This window comes from Neovison vison, chromosome 12, assembly GCF_020171115.1.
Source record: "Neovison vison isolate M4711 chromosome 12, ASM_NN_V1, whole genome shotgun sequence".
Classification (NCBI taxonomy): domain Eukaryota; kingdom Metazoa; phylum Chordata; class Mammalia; order Carnivora; family Mustelidae; genus Neogale; species Neogale vison.
In genome coordinates, this window is record NC_058102.1 from 134085443 (window position 1) to 134109350 (window position 23908).

At 40.2% G+C, this 23908-nt stretch overlaps 1 protein-coding gene across 1 annotated transcript in view; it reads left to right on the forward strand.

Moving 5' to 3' along the window:
* The window catches only part of LOC122891043 (ankyrin repeat domain-containing protein 26-like), a 117337-nt gene that overhangs the window by 9190 nt on the left and 84239 nt on the right, over positions 1 to 23908 (forward strand). Inside the window, exons 4-5 of the mRNA XM_044226424.1 lie at positions 20432 to 20460; positions 20552 to 20624. Coding sequence (XP_044082359.1) covers positions 20432 to 20460; positions 20552 to 20624 — 102 coding nt within the window. The remainder of the gene's footprint in view (positions 1 to 20431; positions 20461 to 20551; positions 20625 to 23908) is intronic.

The window sequence follows — 23908 nt, forward strand, 5'->3', positions numbered from 1 at the left end:
AATATCACAGTATGTAGATCCAGTTATGTTCCCCATTTCATTAAGATATTTTTCTTTTTCTTTTTAAGTATACCAGCTTTTTCTTCCTGAAAATTCTTCAACCCTCTGAAAATCTTTACTGCTTTTACTTTTATTTTATTGAAGTATTCATGAAGGGGGGATAGGCTTGTATATACATTTAAAATTCATAATACAAGTTCTCATTAATGTATCTGTGACTGTATTTTATAGTTATGCTGTCAGCATTAAGGTTCTCAGAACAAAATGAAGAATCACCTTGGGATTCTGAGGTACCGTTTTATTATTATTTTAAAATAAAAGCAAGGAGTGATTTTAAAACATAAAAGGGATGCTTAGACTTTACTCACTCATCTCTATATTTGCCCATAAAAACTATTTCCTTATACTTTTTATCTGTAATTGATAAAATATTTATGTGCTAAATATAATAGTCCAGCAAAATACAGTTCTATTATTTTACAAACTAATCCTAATAAAACTGTGTAGTATTAATGCAGAAAACAGAGGCTTAGACGTGATAAGGAATTAGTTTGTGTTTTGAAATTAAGTTATCTAGATAACCAAGAATTACTGCAGGCCAGCTTATGGCCAGATATATGATTCTGTGGTGTATATGGATGTGCAAAACTCCTGAGGAGATCTAGAAAGAGTTTGGATTTTAGTTTTTCACAAGTTGGAATTGGAAAAGATGATGCCTGGGACTTGAAAGTGTATCTATCTGTCTGTCTATCTATCTATCTGTATGTATGCATATGTATATTTTAAAAATATTTTGTGTATCTATGTAGTTGAGAGAGAGAGTTAGTGAGTGGGAGGGAGAGGGAGAATCTGAAGCCGACTCCAGTCTGAGCACAGAGCTCAACTGAACCATGGGGGGCCCCTGAAACTATTATATTTGGATTGTTAAGTAGATTTACAAGGAGCATTGTGATTATAATAAAAATTATAATAATATAATGGTATTAGTGGTATTATTACCACTGGTTTAGTATTGTTTTATTTATTTTTAAAAAGATTTTATTTATTTATTTGAGAGAGAGAGAAAGGGAGCATGAGCCGTGGGAGGGACAGAGGGCAAGGGAGAAGCAGGCTCCCCACTGTCATATGGGGCTAGATCCCAGAAATGCCCAGGCATCCCTTGTTTAGTGGTGCTTTCAATAGGTAAAAACTATTTCGGATAGTTAAAATAGTATGCCTTGAGTATCTTTGTGGCAGCCTTACTTACAGAAACATAAGTGTAAGGTAACGATGACCTTTTCTAAGGTGACGGACTATGGAGGGAGGTAAAAAGGGCCTGATCTCTTAGCACAAGTAGGTGCTACACAGCGTGGCAAGCACTGTGTTTGAAGTCAAAAGATACAGTGGCATCCAGGTTCTGTCACTTGGTAGCTGTGGGATCCCAGAAAAACTTATTTAACCTGTTTGAATGTCACAGACGTCATTCATAAAAATGGTTCTAATACCTACCTCTCAGGTATGTGTAATGAACAAATATGGAAACACTTTGTAAACTGTTAAGGGCACTATAGAAACACAAGACAAAAATGATCACAGCAGTATTAGTGATTTACTAAATATCGAGGACACTTTTTTCAAATGTGAAGATTTCTGAAGGACAATAAAATAAATGGCAGTAGTGTCAAGAAAAGAAGGGGAAAGTTAGAATGGGCAGGTGGATTTCTAATTTGGGCTATGTTAAATTTCAGTGACATTGTGTAGGTATACAGTTGACCCTTGAACAAGATGGGTTTGAATTGTTTGTCCACTTACACTCGAGATTTTTTTGATACAGTACAGTACTGTTAATGTATTTTCCTCTTCCTTATGATTTTCTTCATAACCTCTTCTTTAGTTTAAATTGTAGGAGTATAGTATATAATATACAGGACATGCAAAATGTGTTAATTGACTTTACCTTATTGGTAAGGTCAGCATTAGGTTATAATTTACTCTGACCTTCCGTGATCAGTTTACAGAGTCAATATTCAAATGAGGATTAAGAAGTAGATTAGATCTACAGATCTAATGATCTCTACTCTAGAGATCTAAGGTCTTCTATTTAAATATTTTGGTTTTTAATATACACTTTTGCTATTTTTAAGTCTAATTGCTTTTGAAGTAGGAAGTTCAATAGGAGATGAGTAAAGTTTTTGGGCAATCCAAAGTTATATGTGGAGTTTGGACTGCACGGCTATCAATGCTCTTAAACCTTGCATTGTGCGAGGGTCGATACCGAGTATAGTGACTTGGTACTTGAGACCTTCTCAGTGAGCTTGTTGTTGTTATTTTTTAGAGAAAAAGAAAGAGAGAGCATGTGAGAGGGGTGGGGGGGGCAGAAGAAAAGAGACAGAAAGATTCCCAAGTAGGCTTTGTGCTCAGCATGGAGCCCAACATGGGGCTTAATCTCCCAACCCAGAGATCATGTACTGAACTGAAATCAACAGTCAGTTGCTTAACTGCCTGAGCCATGTAGGCGCCCCCTCAGTGAGATTATTTTAAGTGTTTTGACCTTAAATACATTTGTTATTGAATACCAGCTATGTACCAGGCTGTACAAGTTGAGGGGTTAGGCTGTAGTGGTTGAAGCAGAAAAATGAGGAAACAACAACCCACTGTAAGTCACTGTTAGTGGTTCATATAAAGAAAATGGGAATGTTAGGTTAGGGAACAGTGGGGGAGTTTGCAGTTAGGATGGGGATGAGAATGTGTATGGAATTTTGTTGGTCAGAAACAATCTCTCTGAGTGTGGCAAGAGCTGCCAAGTAAAGGATGAGAAGGACCAGTTGTGTGAAGGTCTTGGGGACCTTTTAGACATTCTAGACAGACAGAACCATGGATCACACCTGTTCATCATTTTGCTCTAATGTCTTGGAATGACCAGGAAGCAGGAAGATCCACCCCATTGACATAACCATTGGTATTATTGTTGTTTGTAGAAAAGAAAATGGGTATACTAAAATAAGTGCCTGGTACCTTTTAGGTAATTAATAAATAAATGCTCTTATTATTCCCTTATGAAAGCTTATTATACTTTTTGGAGAGTTTCATACCTATATCTAAAACCTTTTGCTATTATTTAAACATAATTTCAATAAAGTTTTTCTTCCTACTTTGTTATTGCATTTAACCATTATCCTGTCAATAAAGTTTCCAAGCCTTTGTTTATACAAATGAAGCAGCAGTTACCACACTGTATTCTTTATACTCAACATGATCTACTCCAAGGTTTCTTATGTCAAGTGTCCTATTTTTTTTCCAATTTATTTATTTTCAGAAAAACAGTATTCATTATTTTTTCACCACACCCAGTGCTCCATGCAAGCCATGCCCTCTATAATACCCACCACCTGGTACCCCAACCTCCCACCCCCCCCGCCACTTCAAACCCCTCATACTGTTTTTCAGAGTCCATAGTCTCTCATGGTTCACCTCCCCTTCCAATTTACCCAAATTCCCTATTCCTCTCTGACGCCCCTTGTCCTCCATGCTATTTGTTATGCTCCACAAATAAGTGAAACCATATGATAATTGACTCTCTCTGCTTGACTTATTTCACTCAGCATAATCTCTCCCAGTCCCGTCCATGTTGCTACAAAAGTTGGGTATTCATCCTTTCTGATGGAGGCATAATACTCCATAGTGTATATGGACCACATCTTCCTTATCCATTCATCCGTTGAAGGGCATCTTGGTTCTTTCCATAGTTTGGCGATCGTGGCCATTGCTGCTATAAACATTGGGGTACAGATGGCCCTTCTTTTCACGACATCTGTATCTTTGGGGTAAATACCCAGGAGTGCAATGGCAGGGTCATAGGGAAGCTCTATTTTTAATTTCTTGAGGAATCTCCACACTGTTCTCCAAAGAGGCTGCACCAACTTGCATTCCCACCAACAGTGTAAGAGGGTTCCCCTTTCTCCACATCCTCTCCAACACATGTTGTTTCCTGTCTTGTTAATTTTGGCCATTCTAACTGGTGTAAGGTGATATCTCAATGTGGTTTTAATTTGAATCTCCCTGAGGGTAATGATGATGAGCATTTTTTCATGTGTCTGATAGCCATTTGTATGTCTTGATTGGAGAAGTGTCTGTTCATATCTTCTGCCCATTTTTTGATGTGTTTGTCTGTTTCGTGTGGGTTGAGTTTGAGGAGTTCATTATAGATCCTGGATATCAACCTTTTGTCTGTACTGTCATTTGCAAATATCTTCTTCCATTCCGTGGGTTGCCTCTTTGTTTTTTTCACTGTTTCCTTTGCTGTGCAGAAGCTTTTGATTTTGATGAAGTCCCAGAAGTTTATTTTCGCTTTTGTTTCCTTTGCCTTTGGAGACGTATCTTGAAAGAAGTTGCTGTGGCTGATATCAAAGAGATTACTGCCTATGTTCTCCTCTAAGATTCTGATGGATTCCTGTCTCACGTTGAGGTCTTTTATCCATTTTGAGTTGATCTTTGTGTACGGTATAAGAGAATGTTCGAGTTTCATTCTTCTACATATAGCTGTCCTATTTTAACATGGAAAAAGGTTCTGCTGTTAGGAACAGTTTAAATTTGTAGCAAATATACTTACTAAAGAATTTATTTAAATACATATTTTTAATATCCTTTTATTTTGGTGAGGAATGCAAAGGAGAGTTAGGTGTTTTGTTACTTCCTGTTGAAATGTACATATAAGTCAGTGTTCTGTCCAAGAAAATATTTACTCTGGCATTTGATGTTCAGTTTATAGCCAGTGGCCAAATGAAGATTAAACATTATATTTAATTTAGAAAGCATATGTGAGTTTTTAAAATGTTTTGGTTTTCAGTATATGCTTTTCTTATTTGTGAGTCTGATTACTATGAAAGTAGGAAATTCAGATATTTTCTTAGAAAAGGATTAGGAAATCTTTATGCAACTCATTTTTGTTGTTCATTTTAACAGAGTAATTTGGAGAGTCTCCCAGACACCTACCTTGATCCTTTATCTGGGAATGCAGATCAGAAAGGGGCAAGTACATTAAATGAGAAAGTAGAAGGTAAGAATTGTATTTTATTAAAAGTCATTGGATAAAATATTGGTGTAAATTGGGAGCACTGATATTTTTCAATATCCATAGAAAATCACCTATTGAATTAGAGATAAAGAGAAAGATTGAAAAGGAGATAGGTTGAAGTATTATCAGGTGTCAGTGTCAGGAGCAGATGAAATTGAGGGTGCCACAAAGGAGCTTAATTAGTGGTTCCATTTCAAGATACTCTAAGACCCAAGGAACGTCAGGAAATAAGTGGAAAGGATAAAAAGAGTGACTGATGAGAAAGTCAAGAATACAGGGAGTAAATGAAGGACAATAAGCAGCTCTTAGAGTGGAAGGTGGTAAAGTAAAACAATTATTTTTTATTTTCTTTTTAAAATCTTTATTTTTTTATTAACATATAATGTGTTCTTAGCTGCAGGGGTACAGGTCTGTGAATCTCCAGGTTTACACACTGCACAGCATTGACCATAGCACATACCCTCCCCAGTGTCCATAACCCCACCAAAATAATTCTTTTAAATGAGGAGCAGACTATTTGAAATGCAGGAATAATATCAGGTGAGCTTCTAGTACCAAAACCTGTCAGAGTAGGATACCAAAAGTTTCCTGCTCTTACTGCTTTCCTCATGGTTGGGAAGACATTCAGGACTGCCCTGGTTGATGATGCAGAGCTATGTTTTAGTCACCAATAAGTGTGTGTATCTTAATGGCGTAACAATGGTGGTACTTCATAAATAGTATCATTGAGTGCAAAGTAAGAGTATTGGAAGGAAGAAGGGAGGAGGGTCAGTGTGGGGGAAATCAAGAAATCTTTAGCCATGATAAAGAGTCCATTAGAGGGATGCCTGGGTGGCGCAGTTTGTTGGACGACTGCCTTCGGCTCAGGGCGTGATCCTGGAGTCCCGGAATCGAGTCCCACATCAGGCTCCCAGCTCCATGGGGAGTCTGCTTCGCTCTCTGACCTTCTCCCCTCTCATGCTCTCTCTCACTGTCTCTCTCTCTCAAATAAATAAATAAAATCTTAAAAAAAAAAGAGTCCATTAGAAAGCTTACAACTTTTTTTTAACTTTTTTTCCAATTTATTTATTTTCAGAAAAACATTATGCATTATTTTTTCACACACCCAGTGTTCCATGCAAGCCGTGCCCTCCACAATACTCACCACCTGGTACCCCAACCTCCCACCCTCCTGCCACTTCAAACCCCTCAGATTGTTTTTCAGAATCCATAGTCTCTCATGGTTCACCTCCCCTTCCAATTTACCCAAATTCCCTACTCCTCTCTAATGCCCCTTGTCCTCCATGCTATTTGTTATGCTCCACAAATAAGTGAAACCATATGATAATTGACTCTCTCTGCTTGACTTATTTCACTCAGCATAATCTCTCCCAGTCCCGTCCATGTTGCTACAAAAGTTGGGTATTCATCCTTTCTGATGGAGGCATAATACTCCATAGTGTATATGGACCACATCTTCCTTATCCATTCATCCGTTGAAGGGCATCTTGGTTCTTTCCATAGTTTGGCGACTGTGGCCATTGCTGCTATAAACATTGGGGGTACAGATGGCCCTTCTTTTCACGACATCTGTATCTTTGGGGTAAATACCCAGGAGTGCAATGGCAGGGTCATAGGGAAGCTCTATTTTTAATTTCTTGGGGAATTTCCACACTGTTCTCCAAAGAGGCTGCACCAACCTGCATTCCCACCAACAGTGGAAGAGGGTTCCCCTTTCTCCACATCCTCTCCAACACATGTTGTTTCCTGTTCTGTTAAGCAAAAGTACTTATAGGGTTGGTTCCCTACATGCTAAAATTGTTAGTATCAGTAAGTATGACACTGATTCTGAAATACAAAAGATTTTCAGTGCCTAAGTATTCTGTGGCAACTAAATAGAGTTCTTCATTTTGATAGTCATATTTCCCTATTGAAAGTTTATTGTACATTATTTCTTAGATGTGTTTTATATATCTTCTTGCATGAGTGGATCAAGAAACTTTAAGATGGGGACACCTGGGTGGCTCAGTGGGTTAAAGCCTCTGCGTTCAGCTTGGGTCATGGTCTCGGGGTCCTGGGATTGAGCCCCGCATCGGGCTCTCTGCTCAGCAGGGAGCCTGCTTCCCCCTCCCTCTCTGTCTGCCTGTTTGCCTACTTGTGCTCTCTCTCTCTCTGTGTGACAAAGAAATAAATAAAATTAAACAGACAAACAAACCAGAAACTTTAAGTTGGCTAAACTAGAGGATACAAGAAATGTAGTCATACCAGTAGCCCACATGGGGATGGACAAAATGAGTACTTTTAGTTACCCTTATCCCACAAGTGTATATTCTAGATGATCATTTCATGAGGCTTTGCTTGATGAAAAGTCAATTACGCATTCAGTGGACCTATCATCAGCACTCTGTACTCCTACATTACAGGACAAATTGAAGAAGGTCATACATACTTAGAGTCCAATGGTGTAAGTGATTCTGCTGTGCTGCCTTAAGGATGTGGTGTAGCATTCTACCACTGGCTTTCATGTTTGTCCGCTCAGGGTCATGATTTGTTCCTCTCCTTAGAAATTGTTCTTCTGCCCAACCCACCTTCCTGTCTGCAGAAACACCCCCAAACCCATTTGTAATCTGAGCCAGCCACGAGGATTCAGCTTAGTACTCAGTGCATGAATGTTTGTTGGCCTCTATATGTACAGAGAGTTAACTATATGACCCTTTTGCTTTTTAGCTTCTCCAGGAAAATATTCCTACGTGAAGGTAAAACTTACATTTTTATTTTGAGGTTTTAACTACAGGTTGCATGAAATGTCCATTATGTCTTAATCATATTGTTTCAATGCCCATTCAGCCTGCTGTGGAGGGGAAATATTGTATTCCTAATCGGCCCAGAGAAATGGAGGAAATTAAAGCATCCCAATCAGGTAAATTTACAATGCAAATGTAACGGTGTAAAGAAGTCCACTAAAATATTTGAAATGCTCACAGCATTCTTCTTCTGAAGTCTCTTTATTTATTTATTTATCTAATTTCTCTGGGGAACCTTCTGTGGCTGTTCTGACATAAAGAAGGTAGACGTTATTGCTGATATCTATGTTTGTACAAAAGATATTTACAAGACTAAGAAAAAGAGCTTAAGAAACATGTAAGCTTTAGCTCAAATCTTTTATTTATTTATTTATTTTAAAAGATTTTATTTATTTGACAGAGAGAGAGAAATCACAAGTAGGCAGAGAGGCAGGCAGAGAGGGAGAGAGGGGAGGAAGCAGGCTCCCTGCGGAGCAGAGAGCCTGATGTGGTGCTGGATCCCAGGATCCTGGGATCATGACCTGAGCTGAAGGCAGAAGCTTTAACCCACTGAGCCATCTAGGCTCCCCTAGATTAATTCTTTTAAAAGGAAGAGCAAATCTTGATGAAGTCCCAAAAGTTCATTTTTGCATTTGTTTCTTTTGCCTTTGGAGACATATCATTTTTAAAAAAAAATTATATTTTTTATAAACATATAATATATTTTTATCCACAGGAGTACAGGTCTGTGAATCGCCAGGTTTACACACTTCACAGCACTCAGCATAGCACATACCCTCCCCAATGTCCATAACCCCACCCACCTTCTCCCAACCCCCCTCCCCCCAGCAACCCTCAGTTTGTTTTGTGAGATTAAGAGTCATTTATGGTTTGTCTCCCTCCCAATCCCATCTTGTTTCATTTATTCTTCTCCTACCCCCTTAACCTCCCTTGTTGCATCTCCAGGAGACATATCTCGAAAGAAGTTGCTGTGGCTGATAATCGAAGAGTTTACTGCCTATGTTCTTCTCTAGGATTGTGATGGGTTCCTGTCTCACGTTGATTTTCTTTTATCCATTTTGAGTTTATCTTTGTATATGGTGTAAGAGAATGGTCGAGTTTCTTTTTTCTACATATAGCTGTCCAGTTTTCCCAGCACCATTTATGGAAGAGACTGTCTTTTCCCCTGTTTTTTCGAAGATTATTTGACCATAGTGTTGAGGGTCCATAGCTGGGCTCTCTACTCTGTTCCACTGGTCTATGTGTCTGTTTCTATGCGAGTACCATGCTGTCTTGGTGATCACAGCTTTGTAGTAAAGCTTGGAATCCGGTAACTTGATGCCCCCAGTATTGGTTTTGTTTTTCAACATTTCCTTAGCGATTCAGGGTCTCTTCTGATTCCATCCATACAAATTTTTAGGATTATTTGCTCCAGGTCTTTGAAAAATACTGGTGGGGTTTAGATCGGAATGGCATTCCAAGTATAGATTGCTCATGTTCATCATCACTAGCCATCAGAGAGATGCAAATTAAAACCACATTGAGATACGACCTTTCACCAGTTAGAATGGCCAAAATTAGCAAGATAGGAAACAACGTGTGTTGGAGAGGAGGTGAAGAAAGGGGAACCCTCTTCCACTGTTGGTGGGAATGCAAGTGGGTGCAGCCACTTTGGAGAACAGTGCGGAGATTCCTCAAGAAATTAAAAATAGAGCTTCCCTATGACCCTGCAGTTGCGCTACTGGGTATTTACCCCAAAGATACAGATGTAGTGAACAGAAGGGCCATGTGTACCCCAGTGTTTATAGGGGCAATGGCTACGGTCGCCAAACTGTGGAAAGAACCAAGATGCCCTTCAACGGATGAATGGATAAGGAAGATGTGGTCCATATACACTATGGAGTATTATGCCTCCATCAGAAAGGATGAATACCCACCTTTTGCAGCAACATGGATGGGACTGGAAGAGATTATGCTGAGTGAAATAAGTCAAGCAGAGAGAGTCAATTATCGTATGGTTTCACTTAGTTGTGGAGCATAACAAATAACGTGGAGGAAAAGGGGAGATGGAGTGGAGAAGGGAGATGAGGGAAATAGGAAGGGGAGGTGAACCGTGAGAGACGATGAATAAGAAACTCTCTGAAAAACAATCTGAGGGTTTTGAAGGGGCAGGGGGTGGGAGGTTGGGGGAACCAGGTGGTGGGTATTAGAGAGGGCACGGATTGCATGGAGCACTGGGTGTGGTGCCAAAACCATGAATACTGTTAACCTGAAAAGAAATAAAAAATTAAGGAAAAAAACCCTGACATTGTCACCAAATGTACTTATAGGGTTGGTTCCTTACATGCTAAAATTGTTAGTATCAGTAAGTATGACACTAATTCTGAAATACAAAAGATTTTCAGTGCCTAAGTATTCTGTGGCAACTAAATAGAGTTCTTCCATTTTGATAGTGATAGTCATATTTCCCTATTGAAAGTTTATTGTACATTATTTCTTAGATGTGTTTTATATACCTTCTTGCATGAGTGGACCAAGAAACTTTAAGATGGGGACACCTGGGTGGCTCAGTGGGTTAAAGCCTCTGCGTTCAGCTTGGGTCATGGTCTCGGGGTCCTGGGATCGAGCCCCGCATCGGGCTCTCTGCTCAGCAGGGAGCCTGCTTCCCCCTCCCTCTCTGTCTGCCTGTTTGCCTACTTGTGCTCTCTCTCTCTGTGTGACAAAGAAATAAATAAAATTAAACAAACCAACAAACCAAAAAACAGAAACTTTAAGTTGGCTAAACTAGAGGATACAGGAAATGTAGGCATACCAGTAGCCCACATGGGGATGGACAAAATGAGTACTTTTAGTAACCCTTATCTCACAAGTGTATATCCAAGGCAATCAATTCATAATGCTCTCTCTGATGAAAACTCAATCATGCCTTCAGTTGAGCTATCCTTGCAAACGTGGACTGCCTAAATTACAGGGCAAACGGAAGAACGTGGTTAATGCTTGTCGTATAATGATAAAAAGGATTCTGCTGTACTGCACTAAGGATGTGATGTAGCATTCTACCATTGGCTTTCATATTTGTCCTCTCAGGGTCATTATTTATTCCTCTCATTAAAAGTTGCTTTTCTCCCCATCAGTCAGCATGTTCACATTGGTATATGTGCAGTCTTCTCCATTAGTTATGCTCCTTTGAAACATCATCTGACTTTCGAAATCCTAACTGCATGTTTTTTGGGCCATATCTTCTGTTATTTTGTTCAATACTTACAATGGGTTCATATTTCTGTCTTGTCACTGTCCTAAGCCTCCTTCCTATCTCTAGAAAGAGAAAATGAAAACCTAATGTGGAGCATAACCAATAGCATGGAGGACAAGGGGCGTTAGAGAGGAGTAGGGAATTTGGGTAAATTGGAAGGGGAGGTGAACCATGAGAGACTATGGACTCTGAAAAACAATCTGAGGGGTTTGAAGTGGCGGGGGGGGTGGGAGGTTGGGGTACCGGGTGGTGGGTATTGTGGAGGGCATGGCTTGCATGGAGCACTGGGTGTGGTGAAAAAATAATGAATACTGTTTTTCTGAAAATAAATAAATTGGGGAAAAAATTAAAAAAAATAATAAAGCTTTGTATCCAAAAACAACAACAACAACAAAAAAAAAAAAAAAAAAAAGAAAACCTAATGTGTCCACAGCCAGGCATGAGGATTCATCTTAGTACTAACTGCATGATAATGTAGCTGTTTTTCATAGGTGCATATAATTAACTATATGTCCCTTTTGCGTTTCAGAGTCTCCGGGAGAATATTCTTTGTTGAAGGTAAAACTTATATTTTTATTTTGAATCGTTAACTACAGATTGTATGAAATGTACACTACGTACTAATCCTATTGTTTCAATACCTCTGCAGCCTCCTGTCGAGGAGAAACATTCTGGTCCTAAGAAAGGAGGAGAAATGGAGGAAACACAAACATCCAAATCAGGTAAATTTTACCATAGGAATATAAGAATGGAAAGAAGTACATTTCAATATTTAAAATGCTCACAGTCTTCTTCTTCTGGATTATGATTAATTTTCTTGACCAAGTTTAAGTGAAGGATTGGACATATATAAGGGAGAGGTTATTGCTGATATCCATGTGAGAACAAAAGATATTTACAAGCCTAAGAAAAAGAGCTGTTAAACCATGTAAGCTTTAGGTCAGTTCTTTAAGGAGGAGGAGCAGACTATTTGATATGCAGGAATAATATCAAGTGATCTGTCAGAGTAGTGTACCCAAATTTTCCCCCGCTTCCTGCTTTCCTCACAGGTGGGCAAACATTAAGGACTGGCGTGGCAGATTTTGCAGAGCTATGTCCTGATCAGCAGTAAGTGTGTGTGTCTTAATGGCTTATAAAACGGTGGTACTTCCTAAGTAGTATCATTGAGTGCAAAGTAAGAGAATTGGAAGGAGAAAGGGAGCAGGGTCCGTTCGCGGGAATCAGGGAAGCTTAGAAAGTTAATGACTTTTAAGACATTTCCAGTTTTGAAGAATTGATAGTGACGAACGTGAGGCTTGCTCTAGAAGGTGAAGTTAAGGTAACAGAATGTGGCAGTGGCTCAGTATGGGCCAGAATTTCTCCAATTTTACTGTATCATCGGAGACCTTGTTAGAAATGCACATGGTGAGGGGCGCGTGTGTGGCTCAGTGGGTTAAGCCTCTGCCTTGGGCTCAGGTCATGATCTCAGGATCCTGGGATTGAGCCCCGCATCTGGCTCTCTGCTCCGCAGGGAGCCTGCTTCCACCTCTCTCTCTGCCTGCCTCTCTGACTACTTGAGATCTCTGTCTGTCAAATAAATAAGTAAAATCTTTCAAAAAATAATGAACAGTATGACCACAGGTCTGGGATCCTGCATTCTGACCTGTCAGGTGATGCGAATGCCAGTGGTCCTTGGGTCATGTGCTCCACCGCAAGGGTGCAGACTTCCACCTACAGACACCTGGAAAGGCCACTGGATACCTCGAGACACCACAGGATGAAGGAAAACATTATTTTCTTTTTATTTGTAAGCATGTTTTCAGCTAGAGGGGAGCAAGGAGATGCAGAAAGAGAGGTTATAGATGTAAGGTACTAGTGCTAAATACAGAGAAAAGAAGTGGTGGAGATAGTCCCTAATAAAGAGGGTGTAAAGGCAGATTAATCAAGGCCATAGACTCACACATAAGTCTTTTATTTGGATTTATTTTCTTTACTTGTTTTAGGGAGCCAGAAAGAGAGAGACAGAGAAAGATCTGGGGAGGGGCAAAGGCAGAGGGAGAGAGATTCCTCAAACAGGCTCACTTCTGAGCCTGGAGCTCGATGCCGGGTTCAGTCTGAGGACCCTGCCCTCGTGACCTAAGTCGAAATCAAGAGCCAGATGCTCAATCCGCTATTCCATCCGGGCACTCCCAGAAATTACTTTTGAAGGGCATAGTGAAGGGTCCCTTCTGACCTGGAGCCGGATGCGAGGCTTTTTGTGAGGACCGTGCCATTGCCACGTGAGCCGAACTCAAGAGCTGGATGCCCAATCCGTTGCTCCACCCAGGCGCCCCCAGGAATTCCTCTGAAGAAGGGGGATAGTGATGGGAAACAAGGGGAAAGGGACAGGCACGCTAGCTGTGGAGTTTTGGAGTTGAGGAGGAAACTGCAGAGAATTCACTTTAGATGGTTCGAGGGTATTTGCAGTAGAGCAGATTAAATCACAGCTGCTCCACAAAGAATACTGAAAGCAGATGGAGTGCTAGACATGGGGTAGATCATAGCCACGTATTCATCCTCCCCAGGTCTATTGGACGTCAAAGGTACGGGCTACGTCGCTCTTCATTACTCAAGTGAGATAAGCAATCTGTGACTTTTTTTTTAAGATAGGTAATTTTTTTATATGATAGCTGTTTCCAAAAACCCTTGAAAGACTGACATGATCTACCAAATCAAACTACGTTTGGAATCAAGAGAAATTATAGGGTTGGTTCCCTGAATGCTAAAATTGTTTTTATCAATAAGTATGACAGTGACAAAAGATTTTCAGTACATAAGATTTCTGTGGCCATTAAATAGATTTTGTTCCATATACATAGTCATATTTCCATACTTACAGCTATTGTACCTTATTTCTTGTATGTGTTTTATACACCTTCTTGCATAAGTGTATGAAGAAACTTTAAGGTGGCTACACTACTGGATACAGGGAATGTAGGTATACCGGTAGCCCACGTGGGTATGGACAAAAATGAGTACTTTTAGTAACTGTGATCCCAGAAGTATGTATCCAAGCTGATCATTTCCTAAGGCTTTGCTTGATGAAAAGTCCAATTACACATTCAGTGGACCTATCATCAGCACTCTGTACTCTTACATTACAGGACAAATTGAAGATGGTCATACTTAGTTAGAGTCCAATGGTGTAAGTGATTCTGCTGTGCTGCCTTAAGGATGTGGTGTAGCATTCTACCAGTGGCTTTCACGTTTGTCCGCTCAGGGTCACGATTTGTTCCTCTCCTTAGAAATTGTTCTTCTGCCCAACCCACCTTCCTGTCTGCAGAAACACCCCCAAACCCATTTGTAATCTGAGCCAGCCACGAGGATTCAGCTTAGTACTCAGTGCATGAATGTTTGTTGGCTTCTATATGTACAGAGAGTTAACTATATGACCCTTTTGCTTTTTAGCTTCTCCAGGAAAATATTCCTACGTGAAGGTAAAACTTACATTTTTATTTTGAGGTTTTAACTACAGGTTGCATGAAATGTCCATTATGTCTTAATCATATTGTTTCAATGCCCATTCAGCCTGCTGTGGAGGGGAAATATTGTATTCCTAATCGGCCCAGAGAAATGGAGGAAATTAAAGAATCCCAATCAGGTAAATTTTACAATGCAAATGTAACGGTGTAAAGAAGTCCACAAAAATATTTGAAATGCTCAAAGCATTCTTCTTCTGAAGTCTCTTTATTTATTTATTTATTTATTTATTTATTTCTTTGGGGAACCTTCAGTGACTGTTCTGACATAAAGAAGGTAGATGTTATTGCAGATATCTATGTTTGAACAAAAGATATTTACAAGCCTAAGAAAAAGAGCTTAAGAAACATGTACGCTTTAGCTGAAATCTTTTATATATTTATTTATTTATTTATTTATCTATTTAAAAAGATTTTATTTATTTGACAGAGAGAGAAATCACAAGTAGGCAGAGAGAGGGGGGGGGAGGAAGCAGGCTCCCTGCGGAGCAGAGAGCCTGTCGTGGGGCTCGATCCCAGGACCCTGGGATCATGACCTGAGCTGAAGGCAGAAGCTTTAACACACTGAGCCATCCAGGCACCCCTAGCTCAATTCTTTTAAAAGGAAGAGCAAATCTTGAAGAAGTCCCAAAAGTTCATTTTTGCATTTATTTCCTTTGTCTTTGGAGACATATCATTTTTTTAATTTTTGTTTTTTATAATCGTATAATATGATATTTTTATGCACAGAGGTACAGGTCTGTGAATCGCCAGGTTTATACACTTCACAGCACTCAGCATAGCACATACCCTCCCCAATGTCCATAACCCCACCCACCTTCTCCCAGCCCCCCTCCCCCCAGCAACCCTCAGTTTGTTTTGTGAGATTAAGAGTCATTTATTGTTTGTCTCCCTCCCAATCCCATCTTGTTTCATTTATTCTTCTCCTACCCCCTTAACCCCCCTTGTTGCATCTCCAGGAGACATATCTTGAAAGACGTTGCTGTGGCTGATATCGAAGAGGTTACTGCCTATCTTCTCCTCTAGGATTGTGATGGATTCCTGTCTCACATTGAGGTTCTTTTATCCATTTTGAGTTTATCTTTGTGTATGGTGTAAGAGAATGGTCGAGTTTCTTTTTTCTACATATAGCTGTCCAGTTTTCCCAGCACCATTTATGGAAGAGACTGTCTTTTTTCCACGGTATATTTTCCCCTGTTTTTTCAAAGATTATTTGACCATAGAGTTGAGGGTCCATAGCTGGGCTCTCTACTCTGTTCCACTGGTCTATGTGTCTGTTTCTATGCGAGTACCATGCTGTCTTGGTGATCACAGCTTTGTAGTAAAGCTTGGAATCTGGTAACTTGATGCCCCCAGTATTGGTTTTTTTTTTCAACATTTCCTTAGTGATTCAGGGTCTCTTCTGATTCCATCCATACAAATTTTTAAGATTATTTGCTCCAGGTCTTTGAAAAATACTGGTGGGGTTTAGATCGGAATGGCATTCCAAGTATAGATTGCTCTAGGCAGTATAGACGTTTTAACAATGTTTATTCTTCCGATCCAAAAGCATGGAATGGTCTTCCATCTTTTTGTGTCTTCTTCGATTTCTTTCATGAGTGTTCTGTAGTCCCATGAGGACAGATCCTTTACCTCGTTGGTTAGGTTTATTCCCAGGTATCTTATGTTTCTTGGTGCTATATTAAATGGAATCGATTCTCTAATTTCCCTCTCTGTATTTTCATTGTCAGTGTATAAGAAAGCCACTGTTTTCTGTACATTGTCTTTGTATCCTGCCACGTTACTGAATTGCCGTATGAGTTCTAGTAGCTTGATGATGGAGCCTTTTTGGTTTTCCATATAGTGTATCATGTCATCTGCGAAGAGAGAGAGTTTTTGACTCCTTCACTGCCAATTTGGATACCATTTCTTTCTCTTTGTTGTCTGATTGCTGTTGCTAGGGCTTCTTTTTTGTGTGTGTGTGTCCTTTTTTTTCCAATTTATTTATTTTCAGAAAAACAGTATTCATTATTTTTTCACCACACCCAGTGCTCCATGCAAGCCGTGCCCTCTAGAATACCCACCACCTGGTACCCCAACCTCCCACCCCCCCGCCACTTCAAACCCCTCAGATTGTTTTTCAGAGTCCATAGTCGCTCATGGTTCACCTCCCCTTCCAATTTACCCAAAAGCACATACCCTCCCCAATGTCCATAACCCTACCCCCCTTCTCCCAACCTCCCTCCCCCCAGCAACCCACAGTTTGTTTCATGAGATTAAGAGTCACTTATGGTTTGTCTCCCTCCCTATCCCATCTTGTTTCATGGACTCTTCTCCTACCCACTTAAGCCCCCATGCTTACGACTTTTAAGACATTTCCAGTTTCAAAGAATTGATAGTGATGCACATAAGTCTTGCTTCTAGAAGGTGAAGTTAAGGTAAAGAAATGTGGTAGCAGACACAGTATGGACTAGAATTTCTCCAACTTTAGTAATCAGAGACCTTGCTAAAAATGCAGATTGTGAGCAGCAGGTTTGGGATTCTGCATTCTGACCTCTCAGGTGATGCCAATGTCTGTGGTCCCTGTGTCATGTGCTCTGTAGCAAGGGGTTTCTGTAGAGAAGTCTGGAAGGGCCAGTGGATAGTTCAAGACACCATGGGATCAAGGAAAAGCATTATTTTGTTTTTATTTGTGAGCATGCTTTTAGCTAGAGGGGAGCAAGGAGACACAGAGAGGTTATAGATGTGAGATACTAGGGCTAAATAAAGAGGAAAGAAGCGGTGAAGATAAACCCTAGTAAAATGGGTGTAAAAGCAGAACGATCAAGACCATAGATCCAGAAATAACTCTGTTTTAAAGATTTCTTTCTTTCTTTATTTTAGGGAGAGAGAATGAGAGAGACAGTGAGTGATTAGGGGGACAGGCAAAGGGAGAGGGAGAGAGATGCCTCAAACAGGTTCACTTCTGAGACTAGAGCCTGATGCGGGGTTCAATCCCAAGACGGTGCCATCATGACTTGAGCCGAAATCAACAGCTGGATGGCCAATCCGCTGTTCCACCCAGGTGCCCCCAGAATTACTTTTGAAGAAGAGGGATAGTGACAGGAATGAGGGAAAAAAGAAGGACACATTAGCTGGGAAATTTTGGAGTTGATGAGGAAACTCCAGAGAATTCACTTGAGATGGCTTGAGGGTATTTGCACTAAACAGATTAAATCATAGCAGCTCTACAGAGAAAACTGAAAGCAGATGGAGTGCTAGACATGGGGTAAATCATAGCCACGTATTCATCTTCCTCCAGTCTACTGGACACCAAAGATATATGTTTGATTAATATTCATTATTTAAATGAGATATGGAAGCTATAGCTTTTTATTTTATTAACATAGGTAATTTATTGATATTATTGCTGATTGAAAAACCCTTTAAAAACTGACATTGTCTGTTCATATCTTCTACCCATTTTTTTATATGATTGTCTGTTTGTGTGGGTTGAGTTTGAGGAGTTATATAGATCCTGGATATCGACCTTTTGCCTGTACGGTCATTTGCAAATATCTTCTCCCATTCCGTGGTTGCCTCTCTGTTTTGTTGACTGTTTACTTTGCGTGCAAAAGCTTTTGATCTTGATGAAGTCCCAAAAGTTCATTTTCACTTTTGTTTCCTTTGCCCTTGGAAACATATCTTGAAAGAAATTGCTGTGGCTGATATCGAAGAGGTTACTGCCTATGTACTCCTCTAGGATTCTGATGGATTCCTGTCTCATGTTGAGGTCTTTTATCCATTTTGAGTTTATCTTTGTGTACGGTAAGAGAATGGTCAAGTTTCATTATTCTACTTGTAGCTGTCCAGATTTCCCAGCACCATTTATTTAAGAGACTGTCTTTATTTCAATGTATATTTTTACCTGTTTTGTGGAAGATTATTTGACCATATTGTTGAGGGTCCATATAAGGGCTCTCTACTCTGTTCCACTGGTCTATGTGTCTGTTATTATGCCAGTACCATGCTGTAATATAAAAAATGGGCAGAAAATATGAACAGACCCTTTTCCAATGAAGACATACAAATGGCTATCAGACACATGCAAAAATGTTCATCATCACTAGCCATCAGGGAGATGCAAATTAAAACCACATCGAGATACCAACTTACACAAGTTAGAATGGCCAAAATTAGCAAGATAGGAAACAACGTATGTTGGAGAGGAGGTGGAGAAAGGGGGACCCTCTTCCACTGTTTGTGGGAATGCAAGTGGGTGCAGCCACTTTGGAGAACAGTGTGGAGATTCCTCAAGAAATTACAAATAGAGCTTCCCTATGACCCTGCAGTTCCGCTACTGGGTATTTACCCCAAAGATACAGATGTAGTGAACAGAAGGCCATGTGTACCCCAATGTTTATAGCAGCAATGGCCACGGTCGCCAAACTGTGGAAAGAACCAAGATGCCCTTCAACGGACGAATGGATAAGGAAGATGTGGTCCATATACACTATGGAGTATTATGCCTCCATCAGAAAGGATGAATACCCACCTTTTGCAGCAACATGGACGGGACTGGAAGAGATTATGCTGAGTGAAATAAGTCAAGCAGAGAGTGTCAAATGTCCTATGGTTTCACTTAGTTGTGGAGCATAACAAATAACATGGAGGACAAGGGGAAATGGAGTGGAGAAGGGAGATGAGGGAAATAGGAAGGGGAGGTGAACCATGAGAGACGATGAATAACAAACTCTCTGAAAAACAATCTGAGGGTTTTGAAGGGGCAGGGGGTGGGAGGTTGGGGGTACCAGGTGGTGGGTATTAGAGAGGGCACGGATTGCATGGAGCACTGGGTGTGGTGCAAAAACAATGAATACTGTTACTCTGAAAAGAAATAAAAAATTAAGAAAAAAACCCTGACATTGTCTAACAAATCAAAGTACTTTTGCAAGCAAAAGTACTTATGGGGTTGGATCCCTACATGCTAAAATTGTTAGTATCTGTAAGTATGACACTGATTTTGAAATACAAAAGATTTTCAGTGCCTAAGTATTCTGTGGCAACTAAATAGAGTTCTTCCATTTTGATAGTCATATTTCCCTATTGACAGCTTATTGTACATTATTTCTTAGATGTGTTTTATATACCTTCTTGCATGAGTGGATCAAGAAACTTTAAGATGGGGACACCTGGGTGGCTCAGTGGGTTAAAGCCTCTGCGTCCAGCTCGGGTCATGGTCACGGGGTCCTGGGATCGAGCCCCGCATCAGGCTCTCTGCTCAGCAGGGAGCCTGCTTCCCCCTCCCTCTCTGTCTGCCTGTTTGCCTACTTGTGCTCTCTCTCTGTGTGTGACAAAGAAATAAATAAAATTAAACAAACAAACAAACCAAAACCCAGAAACTTTAAGTTGCCTAAACTAGAGGATACAGGAAATGTAGGCATATAAGTAGCCCACATGGGGATGGACAAAATGAGTACTTTTAGTAACCCTTATCCCACAAGTGTATATTCTAGATGATCAGTTCATAAGTCTTTGCTTGATGAAAAGTCAATTATGCATTCAGTGGACCTATCATCAGCACTCTGTACTCCTACATTACAGGACAAATTGAAGAAGGTCATATATACTTAGAGTCCAATGGTGTAAGTGATTCTGCTGTGCTGCCTTAAGGATGTGGTGTAGCATTCTACCAGTGGCTTTCACGTTTGTCCGCTCAGGGTCACGATTTGTTCCTCTCCTTAGAAATTGTTCTTCTGCCCAACCCACCTTCCTGTCTGCAGAAACACCCCCAAACCCATTTGTAATCTGAGCCAGCCACGAGGATTCAGCTTAGTACTCAGTGCATGAATGTTTGTTGGCCTCTATATGTACAGAGAGTTAACTATATGACCCTTTTGCTTTTTAGCTTCTCCAGGAAAATATTCCTACGTGAAGGTAAAACTTACATTTTTATTTTGAGGTTTTAACTACAGGTTGCATGAAATGTCCATTATGTCTTAATCATATTGTTTCAATGCCCATTCAGCCTGCTGTGGAGGGGAAATATTGTATTCCTAATCGGCCCAGAGAAATGGAGGAAATTAAAGAATCCCAATCAGGTAAATTTTACAATGCAAATGTAACGGTGTAAAGAAGTCCACTAAAATATTTGAAATGCTCAAAGCATTCTTCTTCTGAAGTCTCTTTATTTATTTATTTATTTATTTATTTATTTAATTTCTTTGGGGAACCTTCAGTGACTGTTCTGACATAAAGAAGGTAGATGTTATTGCAGATATCTATGTTTGAACAAAAGATATTTACAAGCCTAAGAAAAAGAGCTTAAGAAACATGTAAGCTTTAGCTGAAATCTTTTATTTATTTATTTCTTTATTTATTTATTTTAAAAGATTTTATTTACTTGGCAGAGAGAGAAATCACAAGTAGGCAGAGAGAGAGAGGGGAGGAAGCAGGCTCCCTGCGGAGCAGAGAGCCTGTCGTGGGGCTCGATCCCAGGATCCTGGGATCATGACCTGAGCTGAAGGCAGAAGCTTTAACCCACTGAGCCATCCAGGCGCCCCTAGCTCAATTCTTTTAAAAGAAGAGCAAATCTTGAAGAAGTCCCAAAAGTTCATTTTTGCATTTGTTTCTTTTGCCTTTGGAGACATATCATTTTTTTAAAATTTTTATATTTTTATAATCCTATAATATGATATTTATATCCACAGGGGTACAGGTCTGTGAATCGCCAGGTTTACACACTTCACAGCACTCAGCATAGCACATACCTTCCCCAATGTCCATAACCCCACCCACCTTCTCCCAATCCCCCTCCCCCCAGCAACCCTCAGTTTGTTTTGTGAGATTAAGAGTCATTTATTGTTTGTCTCCCTCCCAATCCCATCTTGTTTCATTTATTCTTCTCCTACCCCCTTAACCTCCCTTGTCGCATCTCCAGGAGACATATCTCGAAAGAAGTTGCTGTGGCTGATAATCGAAGAATTTACTGCCTATGTTCTTCTCTAGGATTGTGATGGGTTCCTGTCTCACGTTGATTTTCTTTTATCCATTTTGAGTTTATCTTTGTGTATGGTGTAAGAGAATGGTCGAGTTTCATTCTCCTACGTATAGCTGTCCAGTTTTCCCAGCACCATTTATGGAAGAGACTGTCTTTTCCCCTGTTTTTTCGAAGATTATTTGACCATAGTGTTGAGGGTCCATAGCTGGGCTCTCTACTCTGTTCCACTGGTCTATGTGTCTGTTTCTATGCGAGTACCATGCTGTCTTGGTGATCACAGCTTTGTAGTAAAGCTTGGAATCCGGTAACTTGATGCCCCCAGTATTGGTTTTGTTTTTCAACATTTCCTTAGCGATTCAGGGTCTCTTCTGATTCCATCCATACAAATTTTTAGGATTATTTGCTCCAGGTCTTTGAAAAATACTGGTGGGGTTTAGATCGGAATGGCATTCCACGTATAGATTGCTCTAGGCAGTATAGACGTTTTAACAATGTTTATTCTTCCGATCCAAGAGCATGGAATGGTCTTCCATCTTTTTGTGTCTTCTTTGATTTCTTTCATGAGTGTCTGTAGTCCCTTGAGGACAGATCCTTTACCTCGTTGGTTAGGTTTATTCCTAGGTATCTTATGTTTCTTCGTGCTATATTAAATGGAATCGATTCTCTAATTTCCCTCTCTGTATTTTCATTGTCAGTGTATAAGAAAGCCACTGTTTTCTGTACATTGTCTTTGTATCCTGCCACATTACTGAATTGCTGTATGAGTTCTAGTAGTTTGATGATGGAGCCTTTTGGGTTTTCCATATAAAGTATCATGTCATCTGCGAAGAGAGAGGGTTTGACTCCTTCACTGCCAATTTGGATACCTTTTATTTCTCTTTGTTGTCTGATTGCTGTTGCTAGGACTTCTTTTTGTGTGTGTGTGTGTCTTTTTTTTCCAATTCATTTATTTTCAGAAAAACAGTATTCATTATTTTTCACCACACCCAGTGCTCCATGCAAGCCGTGCCCTCTGCAATACCCACCACCTGGTACCACCAACCTCCCACCCCCCCACTTCAAACCCCTCAGATTGTTTTTCAGAGTCCATAGTCGCTCATGGTTCACCTCCCCTTCCAATTTACGCTAAAGCACATACTCTGCCCAATGTCCATAACCCTACCCCCCTACTCCCAACCCCCCTCCCCCCAGCAGCCCACAGTTTGTTTCTGAGATTAAGAGTCACTTATGGTTTGTCTCCCTCCCTATCCCGTCTTGTTTCATGGATTCTTCTCCTACCCACTTAAGCCCCCATGTTGCATCACCACTTCCTCATATCAGGGAGATCATATGATAGTTGTCTTTCTCTGCTTGACTTATTTCGCTAAGCATGATACGCTCTAGTTCCATCCTAGGACTTCTTTTTTTTTTCCAATTTATTTATTTTCAGAAAAACAGTATTCATTATTTTTTCACCACACCAGTGCTCCATGCAAGCCGTGCCCTCTATAATACCCACCACTATGTTGAACACGAGTGGTGAGAGTGGGCCTCCTTGTAGTGTTCCTGATCTCAGTGGGAAGGCTGCAAGCTTTTTACCACTGAGGATGATATTTGCTGTGGTTATTTCATAGATAGGTTTTATGAAGTTGAGGCATGTTCCCTCTCTCCCTGTACTTTGAAGAGTCTGAATCAGGAATGGATGCTGCATTTTGTCAAATGCTTTTTCCTGCATCAATTGCGAGGACCATGTGGTTCTTCTCTCCTCTATTATTGATTAGCTCTATCACATTGATTGATTTGCGAATGTTAAACCATTCTTGCAACCCAGGGATGAATCCCACCTGGTCATGGTGGATAATCTTTTTAATGTGCTTTTGGATCCAATTTGCTAGGATCTTGTTGAGAATCTTAGCACCCATACTCATCAGCGATATCGGTCTGAAATTCTCCTTTTTGGTGGGGTCTTTGCCGGATTTGGGCATTAGGTTAATGCTGGCTTAAAGACAGTCTCTTCCATAAATGGTGCTGGGAAAATTGGACAGCTCTATGTAGAAGAATGAAACTCAACCATTCTCTTACATCGTACACAAAGATAAACTCGAAGTGGATCAAAGACCTCATCATGAGACAGGAATCCATCAGAATCCTAGAGGAGGACATAGGCAGTAACGTCTTCAACATTGGCCAGAGAAACTTCTTTCAAGCTATGTCTCCAAAGGCAAAGGAAAGAAAATTGAAAATGAACTGTTGGGACGTCATGAAGATCAAGAGCTTCTGCACAGCAAAGGAAAGAATTGGCAAAACAGAGAGGCAACCACGGAATGGGAGACAATACTTGCAAATGACAGTACAGACAAAAGGTTGTTGTCTAGGAGAAGAATAAATGAAACATGATGGGACTGT